Source organism: Micromys minutus, assembly GCF_963924665.1.
Source record: "Micromys minutus genome assembly, chromosome: 7".
Lineage (NCBI taxonomy): Eukaryota > Metazoa > Chordata > Mammalia > Rodentia > Muridae > Micromys > Micromys minutus.
In genome coordinates, this window is record NC_137976.1 from 43918373 (window position 1) to 43934033 (window position 15661).

A 15661-nucleotide genomic window follows, 5' to 3' on the forward strand; every position below is an offset into this window, starting at 1 on the left:
TGGAGTTGGTTTTTTGTATCCTGGTTTCTAATCATCTTATATAAAGGGTTGTTAGGAGAACAAGATCACACGTGATGGCATGAGGTTGTCTGGCAGCTTTGCATGGGATAGTCTGGAAGAATAAGCAGTTTAGCCTTGGTGGTGTTTGGATATCCTCAAAGCATTTTTGAACATCGATAAGAGCTCACACAAAGTTCTGTACAGTAGGATTGAGACTACACGTACAGCCAGGAAACTGTGAACAAGGTTATGTGGTTGCAGACATGACAGCTCTCTGATTCTCGTAGGTCTGTGTTTGACAGTGGGAGGTCGTCAGCATTTTAAGCAGGCATATCTGTGAGTCATCAGCCAGTAGCTGGTATTTAAAGCTGCATACTACAATGATCACCAAAGGGGTGAGAGTACAGGAAATGAGCAGATCTGTGTTGTCCCCACCTTGGGATGCCTAGCAAGAGAAGCAGAGGAAACAAAGAGGCAACAGTCCCTGTAGGAAGAGACAGAGCAAAAGGCTTGATTCTAGGACCTGGTGGAGGAAGTGTTCAAGGTCAAGGATATAACCCAAGTGGGCAGTCATTGTGGTAGCTGCTGAACAGCCCATTAAGTACAGTAAGGATCATCATTTGGCTTTCGTAGTTTTGGATTGTAGGTGACCTGAGAAACCAGGTTGTCCTGAGTGTTAAAGAAGATGTGTAGTTGGAGTGGGTTTCACATATTACAGAAAAATAAGATTCTAGGCAGCCCTTCTAAGGACAACTTTGATTCAGAGGATTTGGGGCAGGGGACAGTAACTGATGTGAGAAGTCTGAGCAAATGCCAACACCTCTTGTTTTTAATTGGGTGGAATAATTTTTTAAACTGATGCTCAAGAGGAAGGGTGACTTAGTGGAAGTGCTAAGCACAAGGGAATATTGGGTGGTTTGCAACCCGCCCCAAGGCAGAGCTTGCTGCAGACACTAACAAGTGAGAGGTGCTCCAGGGGAGCCTGTGTCAACCCTATGAGTTGGGCACTGTGATGATCCCCATTTATATATGAGGTTACAGAAGCCATGTAAATTATTCAGACATGAAGATCTGCCGTGAATAGTAAACAACCTGCTTCTGGAAGAATACTGTTAGTTCTGATCCCTAACTGGAAAACAACAGTTCTGTTTCATCTTAAAGACTAAGACTCTGAGCTGTTTCTTACATTTTTGGTTGTGAGCCTAGCCTTTAACAGCTGAGCCATCTCTCCAGCCCAGGAGCTGTTTCTTTAGCAAATACCCTTCTGTTTTTAAATCCACCACCTACCGTATCCCTTCCTAGCCCCAGAAAGGCCAGAACATTATCTAATGCTCTCAGGTCAGCGGTGACCCTGAAAGTGCTGTTCTTATAAGATCAGTTTCTTAGAAGTGAGACATGCATTCTATCCATTTCATCATGGCATTTAGGAATCTAAAGTAAAAACCTTCTCTATTTCAAACTATCACCTCTCTGCTGTTAGCTGATTATAGTCTGTTTCTACCCACTAAATCCACAGCTTCCTCCCAGGGAGTCCCAGCCCTAATGGAGGCTTTTGCCTAACACATTTCCTTGGAAAATCTCTCTGAGTTTTAAATAAGCCTATCAAAATGGGCTGAGCACTGGCTGAGTGAATCTTCAAGAGAGCACTTCTTGCAACTCAGTGTACTGATGCCATAGAAGGGAGGGGAGGGCGTGAGAATTAAAATCAACAAAACAAAACCCACACTATTGTTTTGTGCAACCTTGTGAACTTAAAATATATTTATAATATTGTCTGTAGGTTCTTTCCAGTCTCAGAAAAAGAACTTATTCCACAAAATTGTCAGCAAATATAAGCACAAAAAGGAGAAGCCTAATGCTCCAGAAAAAGGTACTGGTGCCTTCTGTCCTCCATTAAGGTTTCTTGGTCACCTCCATTCCAGACTCATCCTTGAGCGAAGCTTCTGCACACTGCCTTTCTTTTCTCCCCTTGCTTGCTCAGTGCCATCAGCTCTGGACATGGGACCTCATCCTTTCTGTAGCTATGCAAATCTCCTTTATTTAGATCTCTGCTCAAATCCATTCCTTGTCTCTTTGATCACAGCTCCATATGAATCCGAACATTGTTGTTTCTCATTTATATTTGGTATATTTTATCGTTTAGTCTTCCAGGCCTCTTATCCATTTATTTTGTTTGGCTATTCTCAGTTTTCTCCTATTGGCAACCTTTCATACAGTGGCCACATATTCCCAACTTTCCCAAATCCTACAGTCTTATGAAAATCCAGCCATTTGCCATGTCTCTACTTGGTTAACTAAGCATTCTCGAAAACCTTTTCTCTACTCCCAACTGTAACATCTCTTCCCATCAGTGCTTCGTCAATGGCTGGACTTTTCAGTCTCCTTTAGCCACAGAACTATTATTTCCACAGGGCACTGAGAACTTGAGCACTCTGCCACTTAGCCTTTCTCTGAACACCCATTGCTAATATGGTCTTGATGGACCCTTGAACCTCCTCAGGTTCATCTTAAGATTCCCATTCTCATAGCTCAAGACTTTCCCTTGCACACAAAGGATAAGTCTCACGCCTCTCGAAATACAGCCATGTGAACTTGGAAACTGCAATTCCTCGGTGTCCTGCATGTCAGTGTCACGGCCACCATAAACCTGCTCCTTTGAGGCTTATTTGCACCCTACTCGCATGGCCATGGGCGCAGCATGTCAGGCTTTGGGACTGAGGCTTGCCACAGTGTGTGTGTGTGTGTGTGTGGGTGGGTGGGTGTGTGCCCCGTCTGTGTGTGTACTGAGGCTTCTACTTCACTTCAGTTTCATATCCACACCAACTGCTGACATCACATAGTGATGATCTGCTTTCTTCTGCTTCCAGTGAGTCAACATTATAATGTAGGCAAAATGTCAGCTTTTATTTCCTTTTGCTGACCTTCAAATTGTCTTGATTATAGTCAAGATACCATCCAACATATGTCGAAAAGGACAGAATTTACTTATTTTTATCCATAGCTTAAGTAGTCTCATTTGTTTACTTGGTAAACAGTTTTCTGAATGAAATAATTGAAATTAAATTCTGCTTGATGTACATGTTATTTGATATTTGCACACTTTGTTTGGTGCTGTGTGTATCTGTCCTGGGATTAGAGTTTCACTGTCCTTTTCTGTCCTTGTTTTTAGGAAGTGGGGATAAATGGTCACACAAGCAATTTTTCTTGGATGCCATTCACCCTACAGAAGGTAAAAGAAACATATATTATCTCAGCTAAAAGTGGAATAATTTTATAGTCTTTAAAAGTTCAAAATGTATGTAGGGTCAGCCAATATTAGGCATGCATGTTCACATAGAGATAGTTTGTTTTTTTTTTTTTTTTGTTGTTGTTGTTTTTTTTTTTTTGTTGTTGTTTTGTTTTAAATCAACTGGGCTTTGCTGCTAATCATCAGATAGTGTGCCATGTAGCATTCAGTTTGATAAAAGATTTGCAGCCTTGGAATCACATTGACTCTAGACTTGTGGATTTTTAGCAGTGTGTCTGTGATGTAGAAGCATAGGATTCAGGACTGAGCAGTAGGCATGGCAAGCTAAGAGAAGTGGTTTTTGACCTGAGTATTGTTGCCCACCCATTTCCTAGGACCATTAATGATATTGAAACAGTTCCCCTGAGGCATATGTATAGCCACACTTGTAGTAACGTCTAGGACTCATGTCTGTTTTAAGTCCCCACACCCTACTAATAATTATTGTCATATATTGAAACTTCTACTTCAATAGGTCGGTGTTAATTTCTGCAAATTAAGATGTCCTCTCTTCCTCAAACAGCCCCTCGCCACACACAAACAAACAAAATATGTTCATCATAGATCTTTGAAAAGACTTTCTATTTTAGTAGTTATGTTACTTTATTAGATCTGGTTGTGGTTGTATATCTCCGCACTTGAGGTGGAGATTAGGAGGGATTAAATGTTACCCTCAGCTGCACAGTGAGTTTGAGGCCCAGTTGGGCTGCATGAGACCTTGTAGAACAAAAATAAAGTTACTTCATTTGAAAAGCCAATGGTATCTTTGAAATATTCCAGTTTATAATTCTGCATGCAAGTTTTATTCCCTTTGTATCAACAAGATGGAACTATAGTGAACCACCCATTACAAAGGAATAAATTGGGCTGAGTGTAGTGGTTCACCTCTAATTCAAACACTTACTACAAGTTTATGGATAACCTGGGGCTACACAATGTGTTCTAGGCCAGCCAGGAATATGCTTAAGACTAGATTGGGCACTAGATTGAATCCATCCCCTCTACCACCTACTTGAAATGATTTTTAAAGTACATTTGACCCTGCAGAAATGCAGGGTGCATGTAGAGAGAGTGGTGTGATTTGTGTTCTCAGACCTGCCACTAATTTGTTTGGTAGGACAAATAATTTGACCTCATTATAATTAACTCTATATTTGTACAAAGCACATATGTAATTCATGTACAGAGCTTGGGAATGACCTACATGGTAACACATAAATGTTAAGTTCCATGTCTCAACACATGAGGATTTTTCTCTGGTGTCTAATGGGGGCTGTGATGCTAGAAGCAGCTCTAATTCTCTGCCTTGGCAGTAAGACACCCAGTTTTGAATCTGTCATGCAGTCCCCAGAGGTTAGCAGAAGTGGAGTTGTTATTAATGATACCTAATTACTTAGTTATATATTATTGATGCATATTGAGCAAAACTTTGGAGAAGCAGCTCTGAAAAGTGTGAATCCTTTCCTTGCAATAGAGTATAAATTAATTTTACATAGCCAGGAAAATGGAACTCAATTTGAGCATCAGAAAGTCACTAGTAATGAAAAGTGATGGCTTGGATGGTAACACGGAACTATCCAAGCCCTTGTCTTATCCTTTCTTATACCTATGGCCACATCATCTCTTTGCTTTGCAGGGCGTAAATATAGAAAGACATAGAATGAAACCATAGTACAAGGTACTTTTAGCGTGTGTTAAAAAGAAGGGGGAAATTGTCCGTGGTTTAGGATTGGCAAGACTTTTCTTGTCACCTGAGAAGACCTACGGTAGCCACTGTTTGTCTTTTGATGGAATGTGGTAACTATAGGTTTCTAATTCCACAATGATGGCATGATGATAGTACTTAATAACATTTTTCTTTAGTATTTAATGAGCGTTTTTTTATTTTGTGGGTATTTTCAATTTTGATTGTAATCCCATTGAATTAAGGAGGGTTATCCGCCCAAACACCTGATTTTTTTTTTTTTTTTTAAATGAAGGTCAACTAAACCATAAAGACAGAAGAAACCAGAATTCTCTCTACTTAAGCACTTTGGCCATTGAGGTTTCATTTTCCCAAGCTGATCTGTCAACTTTTAGCCCTTGTTGGGTTTGCTGTAATCCCAACATTCTAGAGACTAAGGTGGGAGGGGGTTGCCTTGAACTTTTGGGACTGTGTTGCAAAATCTCCATCAGAGTAGTTCTTTGCAGTGTGTAATTAGTTCCAGGTGTTAATAATGGCGGGCAGCCTGTTTGTACTGGGAGATCTTTAGATGTGAGCCCGCTAACTGGATCAGTTTTCGGAAGGTTGGAACTTTTGCTCCGTAACTCCTGCAGAGTATCCCAGGATCATAGAGCTGGCTCCTTCATTCCATTCTCTTTTCATTCGGTCTGACTTGTTTAAGTTCATGGGAGACCAGCCAAAGGCAATGAGGTTTCAAATACAGCCATAATGACTTCATTGCAACTGAATTTCCCAGCTGGAATGTAAATTCCTGAATCTAGTAGCCTCCTGGGTCGAAGTCCAAAGGATACTCTCCACATTTGGAGAGTAGTTTGGAAAACAAAGCAGTCTCTTACTGCCACAGTCCTTATGTGGCTCCGGGAGTGAGCTGGCGTTATCACCCTCGGATGATGCTCTCCACGTGTGCTATGCTTATTGTGTGTGTGAAAATTAGCCCTGTGGACTTGCTTCTGTGTGCTTGAGGAATTTTGTGTGTTCAATTAAAAGCCTAAAGAGAAATGACTAATGCGCTTTTGGATGGCAAAGACTTCCTTTTCTCACATATCCGCGTGTTTGAGAAGGGAAAGAGGGGCTTGATTTCCTCTCCGAGGAAATCTGCCACTCATTTTGTTTTGGTTGGTGTGGCTTAATACTCTTCTGTCATAGATGACTATGGATTTGACTCGCCCTTACATTCCTCAGTTCTTCTATTTTAGGAGATTGTCCCTGAAGGGTGACACTTTACATAGGACACTGCACAGGGCTGTCTCTTCTCCCCTATTTTTTTTTTTTTTTTTTTTTTTTTGGCTTTCTCCTCCTGTCTGCATGTGGACCTGAATTCTCCCATACCCCATCCTTTGCCATGCCTTTGGTCTTTAATGTGTCTGTTGGCTGGTCTAGAGAGACTTTACATACTGAGTAGAATGCAATTACCTCAGGGCTCAGCAGTGAAAATCAATTAAAGCAGTGCTAATCCACTAGTGTCCCTCACAGTCGGGACCCTGGATGCTTATTTTTCTCAGCACCATTATTTTTTACAAAACCATTATTGTAGGCTAGATGGCAAAACCACCCTTTTAGGTCTGGGTGTCTCCTTTAGAGTTAGTCAGGCCAGTTCAGATCCTTACATAGAGACCCACAGTCCCACAGCTAGTAAACTGCAGTTCAAGGGGAGAATTCTTGTGTCTGTGGCCGGTGTCCCAGAAATTGTGTTGTCTTTGGATGTCAGATGTTAGTTTCACAAACTGCCCTTTTTTTTCCTTGCCTCTTTTCCCAGTACAATTCTCTCTTCACCTTTGGACCTGTGCTTTGCCCTTCCTACCACAGGTTTTAGATTTTTTTTTTTTTTTTTTTTTGACAAATAGAAGTAGAAAGGTAAATTAGTACATTTTTGGGAGTTCTCCACCTCTAAAGCAGCAGTAATATTGGAGAAGTGAGCAGAACTCCCCTTTGAGTGACAGGTGAGGGGTAAGCAAAGCTAAATCTTATAAAAGTGCATTATTTGATGTTCATTGTAAATCCGGGTTTGGCTTCTTTCAACTTGTCTGAGGTTTTCAGTTTTAAGGCTATATAGTCATTAAACGTCTTTGAATTATTTCTAACTAAATTGTAGCAAATTTTCTTAGAGATTTTATATTTAAAGAATTTACATAGATACCTCCATTGGCCCATGCTAAGCCAAGAAGTAGAAGACCGAGTCTGAGCCTGAGTACCTATGATGAGAGCTGTAAGAAGGGCTTCTTTTGGTTGTGGTTCCTGTACGTGAAGTAGTGCTTAGAAGGGTGCTCAGCAGCTGTTTTGAGGCAGTGCTGTTAAATCAGTGATGGCTGCCTTAAGCCTGTCCCCACACAGCCTCTCGTGTTCAGTACTGAGCACTCAGCACTGCAGTTCTGAGATAGTGATACAGGCCACAGGGAATCCACACTCTATTTTGGTGGAATTGTAGGAATTTTCCTATGTGTTTGGAGTGTGAATCTGTTTCATTTCAGTTATCTATGATTTCCAGGGTGTAGTCCTCCTTTTCCAAGGATATGTCTAAAATTGACGTAGAGCTAGATTAAAGTTTTTCATTGGACTTACAGGAGGGTTCATATCGGTAAATGAGTTCCACACACCTAGAGCTATCCTTGTTGGATTTTTCTTTTGCTCTTTTTATACTGTACATGTGTTTTTGGTTTTAGTTAGTTGGTTGGTTGGTTGGTTTTTCAAAATGGAGTTTTTCTAGCTGTTCTAAAAACTCACTCTGTAGAGCAGGCTGACCTCAACCTCAAAAATCTGCCTGCCTCTGCCTCCCAGTGTACCACCATTGCCCAGATTTTATACAAAAGACCCACCTTCAGACCTGTCATTTAATTTATACTCTTTGTTTGATTTTCTTGGACTTTGTCACGTCAGATCTTGATTTCCTGACCCAGTCTTCCCTTTTCTTTGTCAAAGATTTCTCTGCCTACCATAAGGAGATTGAATGGTCTCAGTTGATAGGAAAGTGCTTAACATTTTTCCTGGCCAAAACCATAGACTAGTCAATGGCACTTTTAAAAAGTCCCCATCATGTGACTTGGTTGCTTTTACTTTATGACTCTATTTATTATATATATATGGGTGTTTTACCTCCTTGTGTAAGTATTTTACCTGCATGTATGTCTGTGTATCACATGTGTGCCTAATGTTCACCAAGGCCCAAAGATAGTATCTAATTCCCTGGGGTTGGAGTTACTAAGGGTTACTATTTGCCACATGGGTGCTGGGGAAACCATTCCCAAACCAAGGTCCTCAGGAAGAGCATTTACTGAGCTTAGCGCTGAGCCGTCTCTCTAGTCCCATAGTATATTTACTTTTTAATGTTTGCTATACTGTAATTACATGTTCCTTTTTTAATTTCAAAATAAGGAGGTGGGGAGGAGGAATACATAAGGAAGTTAGTGTGTAAGATGAGTATTCCCATTTAATCAAAACCAAGGAAGAAAACTTTAATGGCCTGTACCTTCCTAACTCTTGATTTGAGTCACTGAGAATTCACTCCTGTGTTATTAAATGATTTATTGGATTTGCAATTTCAGTGCCAAAACCCAGTCTGTCCATGAACTGTGCTTCATTCAATTATCTCATTAAGTGTGTTCACTCTGTCCTAGAATTCAGAGTTTCATTTGCATGCTGACCCTACGGGTGTTTATCTTATCCTTACTTGATAAGTCAGTATGCATAAGAAAAGCTTAACCCTTACAATTTTCTCTTCTGCTCAGTCCAGCCTATTACATATTAAAGGTAAATGTCCCAGCTGTAAATGTGAATTCAAGAAGTGCATATTTAATAGCTGGGTTTTCAAATAGGAAAGTACCATTAGCACCCTACCCAACTGAACTGGCTCAGGAAGGTGCCCTGACCACACCCAGAACATGTGATCTCTTAGGATACAGGTGGGAGGTTTGCATACATTCATGCCTCCACCTACCAGATCAAACTCTCTACCAGATCCAAAGATAACTAAGAGTGAGGGAGGGAGGGAGCTGGAGGTGGACGTTACTGATGAAATACTTACTGTGCATCCATGAAAGAGGCACGAGAGGATTGTTTGAAACCTCTACAAATTTAAGAAAAATATAAATAAGTAGTAAACAATTGTTGGGAATGTTTCATTTCTTTCTTTTCTTTTCTATCAATGTTTTGAAAACTCTGGAGTGTAAATTTCCCATTCAGATGTGTCAGGCATGCAGAAGCATGTCTCTTCCAGAATGGTACTAATGTCTTGTGGTTTTGTGTATAACTGTGCGTTTATCCTATTTCAGCCATATTTCCAGAAGATAAAAACACCGCAGAGCCTGCATTTAAGATTAAAAATGCCCTATCCATTCCCAACACTCCAGAGCCAACAACAATGCAAGAACCTTTGGTGGGCAGCCAAAAGCGAAAAGCAAGGAAAACCAAGATCACACACCTTGTCAGGACTGCAGATGGCCGAGTATCACCAGCAGGAGGTACTTTGGGTAAGAAGCAAGCTCTGTAGGTCAAGGTTGTGAGAGCTAGCAGGTGTTCACCATGGCTGCATTGGCCTCCAAGTGACTGTAAGGAAAGTGTCTTCTCGGTGAAGACCTGGTGTGTTTTGAAACTTTCTCCTCCACACATGCCATATTTCATGCTCTAAAGCCATAGTTGTTTGTCCAAGTGTGTGTCTGAATCCCTAGAAAGGAAAGGTAATCTTTAGAGCTGTTGGCTGCTTTTCATCAGAATGCCCCAAAACAGTCTTAAGTAAATTCCAGAAGAGCCTAGACTTTCAAAGCTACTAGATGGATCTGGGTGAGTTTATGGTGTTCTATTCGTGTCACTACAAGCCAGATTATTAGATATTCAAAGCAGTGAATTAGAGACCTGAAACTATATTCAGCACTTTCTATAGTGCTGATTCAAGCCACTAGGGAAGCCTGAGAATGTCTGCATGCCTTATTTTTCTGATCTAAACAGACGGAAAATTACCGACTTCCTTTCTCAGCTGGGAGCTATTTCTTGTTTCTGGTGTTTTCTTTAACAGTAGAATTTTCTGAAAGGCTCAAGGTTAAAGGGTAGGACAATGGCTAAACTTCCCCTGAAAATCTTGGGGTATTAGCTAGGCATAGTACTCCGTGTTGCTGCCCGTAGCAGGCATAGCATCCATTTGATCTGATCTGGGTTTCTACAGAGATGAACTGCTTGCTGAGTTGGAGAGGGCAATTTATTAATGTTGCCCCTTTCTTGCGTCTTGTGGTTTTAAATGATTGTTAGAACAACAAGGCAGATGGAGATTCCTCGTTCTAATGTCATGTTTGAAGGGGAGGGGTTCTGTGAGTTGGAGGTCCGTGTGAAGACTAATGTCTGACTGGTCCACTCTCACTTTCTAGTCTATATTCTGATCTGTGACTTTCATTGTTTCTTCTTATTTCACAAATATTTACTTATGCATTAAAATAGTAGGTGCCATAACAACATTCTTACTCATGGGCGTAATGTGATTTGATCATGTTTAGCTCCCATTACTCTGTCTTCTCCCCTGATTGGTCCCCTTTTCCCAAATAGTCTTTCTACTTTTTGTGTGTGACTTTCATTTTATAGATTGTTATGTCCTTGTTCATTTGTGTCCTCATTCATTTTCATTTGTAGAATAAAAGAGAAATAGCTCCCCTTTTACATAGGAAAGCACCATGCCATTTTTATGTCTTAATTATAACAGCATATCTTTGTTGGCTTTCTATATTTAAATACTATTTTAAATTCTGTCTCTCCTACAATGTTTGCATAATAGGAAAGTATTCTCCCTTTATCTCTTCATAGGAAGTTCTTTGGTTTTGTTCCTTGAGGTCTTTAGAACAAAGGGACAGTGGGGGCCCAGCATGACTGACTGACTATTATATTAGTCCATTCTGCCCATTAGAATTACATAAGACTCAAAGCCCATATTACTGTGACAGTATTACCATCACACAAGTCTCTTGGGTTTTATTTTGGTTACAACTCACCCCAACACTGAACTGGTACTTTGACTGAATAAAACACACTTTTTCTTCAGTTAGGTTTAGGGTGGTCCACAGTTGCCACTGAGCTTAATAAAAGTGCTTTGTTACCTTGGAGAAAGAGACTGTGTATGATCCTTGCTTCTTGAAAGTAGCAGACAGACATGGACAGGGAAAGGAGCTCTCCACACTGTCTGGCACAGTGCTTCCCCAGTATCCTTCTCTGAATGATCCTCCTGTGATGGATTTCTTTATTGTTTCAGATGACAAACCAAAGGAGCAACTGCAGAGGAGTCTCCCCAAAGTACCCGAGGCCTACTGCAGTGATAACTGCTCGCACGGTATGGCTGAGGAGCCACGGAGCAGCACTCCAGAAATGCCTGCTGTGTCTGCATTCTTTAGTCTTGCTGCACTGGCTGAGGTTGCAGCCATGGAGAATGTGCACAGGTAAGAGATCAGACATGAGTGGAGACCAGCTGACCATTCCACAACTGATTGGCATGTCATGCAATGCTCTGGGTTTCCTACCGAATCCAAGGGCATAGTTATTTATATGAGTATATACGTGAATTGACTGGGAAGCATTGGTGAGCATGGCGTCTAAGTATTTTGTCTGAATATCTGGTGTCCTGTGGCTAAACTTTATTCCCATGGAATAAAGCATGATGGCTGCCCTCTCTCACTCCTGGCACTGGTTTGTATAAGTTGGGAGTGGCTGTAGTTGTTAATTTTCTGTTACTCCATAACTGCATAACTAAGGCTTGGAGCTTATAGTTCTAGAGGCTATGAGTCCTACATGGTGGGGAGCCATGGCAACAAGCAGCAGACGCAGTGGCCAGAGCAGGTAGCTTAGAGCTGTATGTCAACCCTGAGCACAAAGCAGAGAGGAAACAGGAAGTGGGGAGAGATTAAGCAAAGTACCCTCCCCAGTCACATTCTTCTTCAGCAAGGGTCCATCTCAGAGATTGAGTTCATGACCTCCACAAACAACACCACATTCTGCACCAAGTGCTCAAATACCCAAGTGAGGGAGAACGTTTTTCATTTAAATGACCATAGCTGCACTTACCTCATGGAGATGTTCTGTGATATCTCAGTGATAAGGATTTTGTTGGTAACCATGACAGTATCCTATCAAACCCCTGTGGGTTCATGGTAAGGTCCATCTTGACATCTGATTCATGTCACACAGAAGCCCATTGTTTTTCTTCAACTCTCTGATCTGCAACTCGGTTTTCTCAATTTAAGTTGAACCTGAGGATATCCCCCAAAGAATCACAAACTACAAGGATCTGACCAGATCATTGAGTCCAAAGGGTTCTCATGACTGAAGTTCCCATAGAAAGCATATTAAGTTCTGTTTTCTGCTGTGCAGGGGATCCTTTGGGAAAGAAAGAACTTTTGATGAACACAGGTTTTTTACTTTTTTACTCGAAGTGGATTTCCCACTGAAGATTAACTTGATTAGACTTTCAGTTGAGTCAAAACCATTGAAAGCCCAGCATGCCACTCTTACCTCCAGGTAAACCTGAAAGCCCAGGTCGCAGCTTGTCTCCTGTTAGCTGTCTCCTCCCTTTACTGTTAATATAGTTAATGTTATAGTACCCCTCACTGCAGCCTCCAGAGAGCTCCAGGAAGTCTCACTCCTTTTCACAACATGGGCCACTTCCACTGGGGAGTAAGTGCTGGCAGACGTTGCTGGGACCTACTAGGCCTGTGAGAAAAGCTTCTTTACCCAGTGAGAATCACTGTAAAGGCCTCAGAAAAGGCCACCGTGTCCTCACTGACGCAGCCTTGTCTTCTGCTGTGATTGCATCACTGTCCTGTCAGCTAGCTTTAGCAACAGCAAAACAGGCAAGCAAGCCTTCGTACTCTCAGCAGGCCTGCTCCCTGCCCTCTGCAGCCCTGCCTGTGCTCATGAACTCTGACCCTGTCCAAGCTAGGCCGTCCTTGTCTAGTTGGCTTTGGACATCCTCACAGGTGAATTGCTGTTCCTCTCTCGCCCTTGTGTTTAGTTCGCTTCTCTCAGACACCTCCTGCTGCCACAGCTTGCACGCCTCATCCAAGTGTATGCGCACCTTTCTGAGACCAGCTGCACATTGGGTTGTAATGAAATCTGCTGATATTTCATCTCTTCTTGATACAGGTTGAAAACAAAACATTGATTTTATGTTTTGTGTCCCAGCTTAGGTGGCCCCAGTCCTAGCAGTAGGTAAATGGATGAGGTAGTTCTCAATGTGTGGCTCCCTAACTGTGTAGGGATAGAAAAAGACGACATGTAAGACTTTTCTGTTGCTTTCCATCAAAAAGAACAGCATCAATTACTAGAGTTTTGCCACTTTCCTAACAAATGTTAGTGTTCTTTCTCTTTTCCTTGGTTTTTTTCTTCTCTTTCCCAGTATTTCCTAAAATTCTTTTAAGTACACATAATAATAAAGGTTATAATCCAGCATTTTAAATCCATTTTTCTTGAAGAAAATGCTAAACATATTGGGCTGTTAGTGCTTAACAGCAACCATGCATGAATGAGCAAATTAATAGAAATTGATGCTAGTATGTTTTCTGTTTCTAAAATCCTTACTATCTTGTGTCCTTCTAGAATTATATATACCAGCGTTACTTTTTTTCCTTGCACACTAATACAAATGTGGCTATAATTATAAAGCAGGTATTTGCTGCATTTCAAAATCACCACTTTGTCCTGCGTATGCTGAAGAACTTTATTGGAAGGTGAAGCCCATGGAAATGCTGTTCTCAGCACTGTTGTGTACCGTAGGCCAGAGCAGGGGCAGCCCCCGTGTGCTTGTCCAGGCTCAGCAGCTTAGTGCCTCACCCCTGCCTTCTTAGGGCGAAAAACTTGGCGGAAATTGCCGAAAATTTTGAATAGGACTTTCACAACTATGAAGTACGTAATATATGATACATACATACATACATACATACATACATACACACACACATACATACACACATACACACACACACACACACACACACACACACATACACATATATATTACTAGACATATAGTCAGCTGTGTTTTTGCACAGATTCAATCCAAAAGACAGAAGCCTCTCTGGATTCTCCAGTTCTGTCAGGAATTTTCCCTCTGTGTATTACACTAATTTTGGCCCAAGTATTGGGCTGGATGTTCTTGCCATTAAAAACTCAGTGTAAGTACTTGATCTCTTCACTGATGGTCTTGCTCTGTGTACCCGTGAGACATCATATGGAAGGTCTGCGTTGCCTCCTGTTTATTTTTGTTTTTTTTTTTTTTTTTTTTATTGTTACACTGCTTGAGTTTCAGTCTCTCTTTCTCTTCAGGAGAACTGAAGTTTTAAATTAGGTGTGCTACCCATCTTAACAAATGAGCCTGGGTTTCGCCAACCAGAGTAAGAGAGTTTCCTCTTTAAGCACATTGAACACAGGTGATTGTGAAAACATCCATGCATGAAGAGATAGGTGCTACCATAGATCATCACTCTTGGCTGAAAGTTTTTCACGTCTTAAGCAGTTTCTTAAGAATATTGTCGGACTGTGGGTATTTCAGCTTTTGTATTTTGTTTGTTTTTTTAGTTTTTGTTCGTTTTTCGTTTTGTTTTGTTATTTAGTCTCTACCAAGTGGAAGGCCTTAGCTTTGTATGGTACCAGGAAAATGCATTATTAAGAGGTTGGAAGGAGAGAACACGTAACTTTTCAGTAAAGAAAGAAAAGGAACACACAAAATAAAGTTCTAAGGACAAATTGAGCTTTAATTAAATGGCTTAAAGTACCAATTAATTGCCATTGAGTGGGAAAATGGAAAGTTCCTATCACTCATTGGTCCTTGCCTATCTGAGATTATATGCCCTTAGTAAGTGACATTTTTTCCTCTTGTTTTACAGAGGTCAGAGATCAACTCCACTCACCCATGATGGACAGCCAAAAGAAATGCCGCAGGCTCCTGTACTTATTTCTTGCGCTGACCAGTGATGCGCCCTGTAACTGTAAAACATTGAGCTTTACCTTCTGCCCTAGCCTTGTCTTTACCAGGGATGCTAGCGAGTACATGTGGTGGGAAGCACAGACTGCAGACAAGCGCCCCACACAGCCCAGGATCACTTGAAGCAGAACTTAGCATTCTGGGCCCACTTGTTTCAGAAGCCACAGTTTCTGAGGGCAGTGTTACTGTGTGATACTGAGCCAAAGCAAAGTGACCTGGAGCTTTGCTTTGCGTGGAAGGAAGGCTTTTGACGGTGACGGGTGGTGACTTGGTAAAAGGCTGCCTTTGCTGTAGCTCATCCAGCATCTCTTTTACCAACCAGAGAGTGTGAAACTAGTTTCCTATATTATCTAGTTATTCTTTCAAAACAAACAAGAAAACCCTGACGCACTGCACTAGTTATTATTAGATATTCTTAGTCTTTTGTACATGAAGATTTAAGTTCTAAGATGGTTTATATAATAGGTTATACCTACATTTATATTGTAGAATAAATATTAAAAAGCCTGTACCAGAGACTCCCAAGCAGCATGGGCAGGCAGACGTACCATTGTTAGCGGTGTATGCTCGGCCTCGTGGTCCATATATTCTGCACTTTTATATTTGCCACCAGAGTGGTAGTGGGAGTTTGCCGGAGAGAGAGAGAGAGAGAGAGAGAGAGAGAGAGAGAGAGAGAGAGAGAGAGAAGAGAGAGAGAGAAGAGAGAGGA

General features: G+C 41.3%; 1 protein-coding gene across 1 annotated transcript in view; it reads left to right on the forward strand.

Annotated features, from left to right (window-relative positions):
• BBX (BBX high mobility group box domain containing) overlaps positions 1–15069 on the forward strand; it is a 76877-nt gene extending 61808 nt beyond the window's left edge. Inside the window, exons 11-15 of the mRNA XM_080918928.1 lie at positions 1781–1870; positions 3170–3229; positions 9275–9472; positions 11233–11416; positions 14855–15069. Of these exons, the coding sequence (XP_080775054.1) occupies positions 1781–1870; positions 3170–3229; positions 9275–9472; positions 11233–11416; positions 14855–14942 (620 nt within the window). The 3' untranslated portion in view covers positions 14943–15069. The remainder of the gene's footprint in view (positions 1–1780; positions 1871–3169; positions 3230–9274; positions 9473–11232; positions 11417–14854) is intronic.
• Positions 15070–15661: the final 592 nt, after the last annotated feature.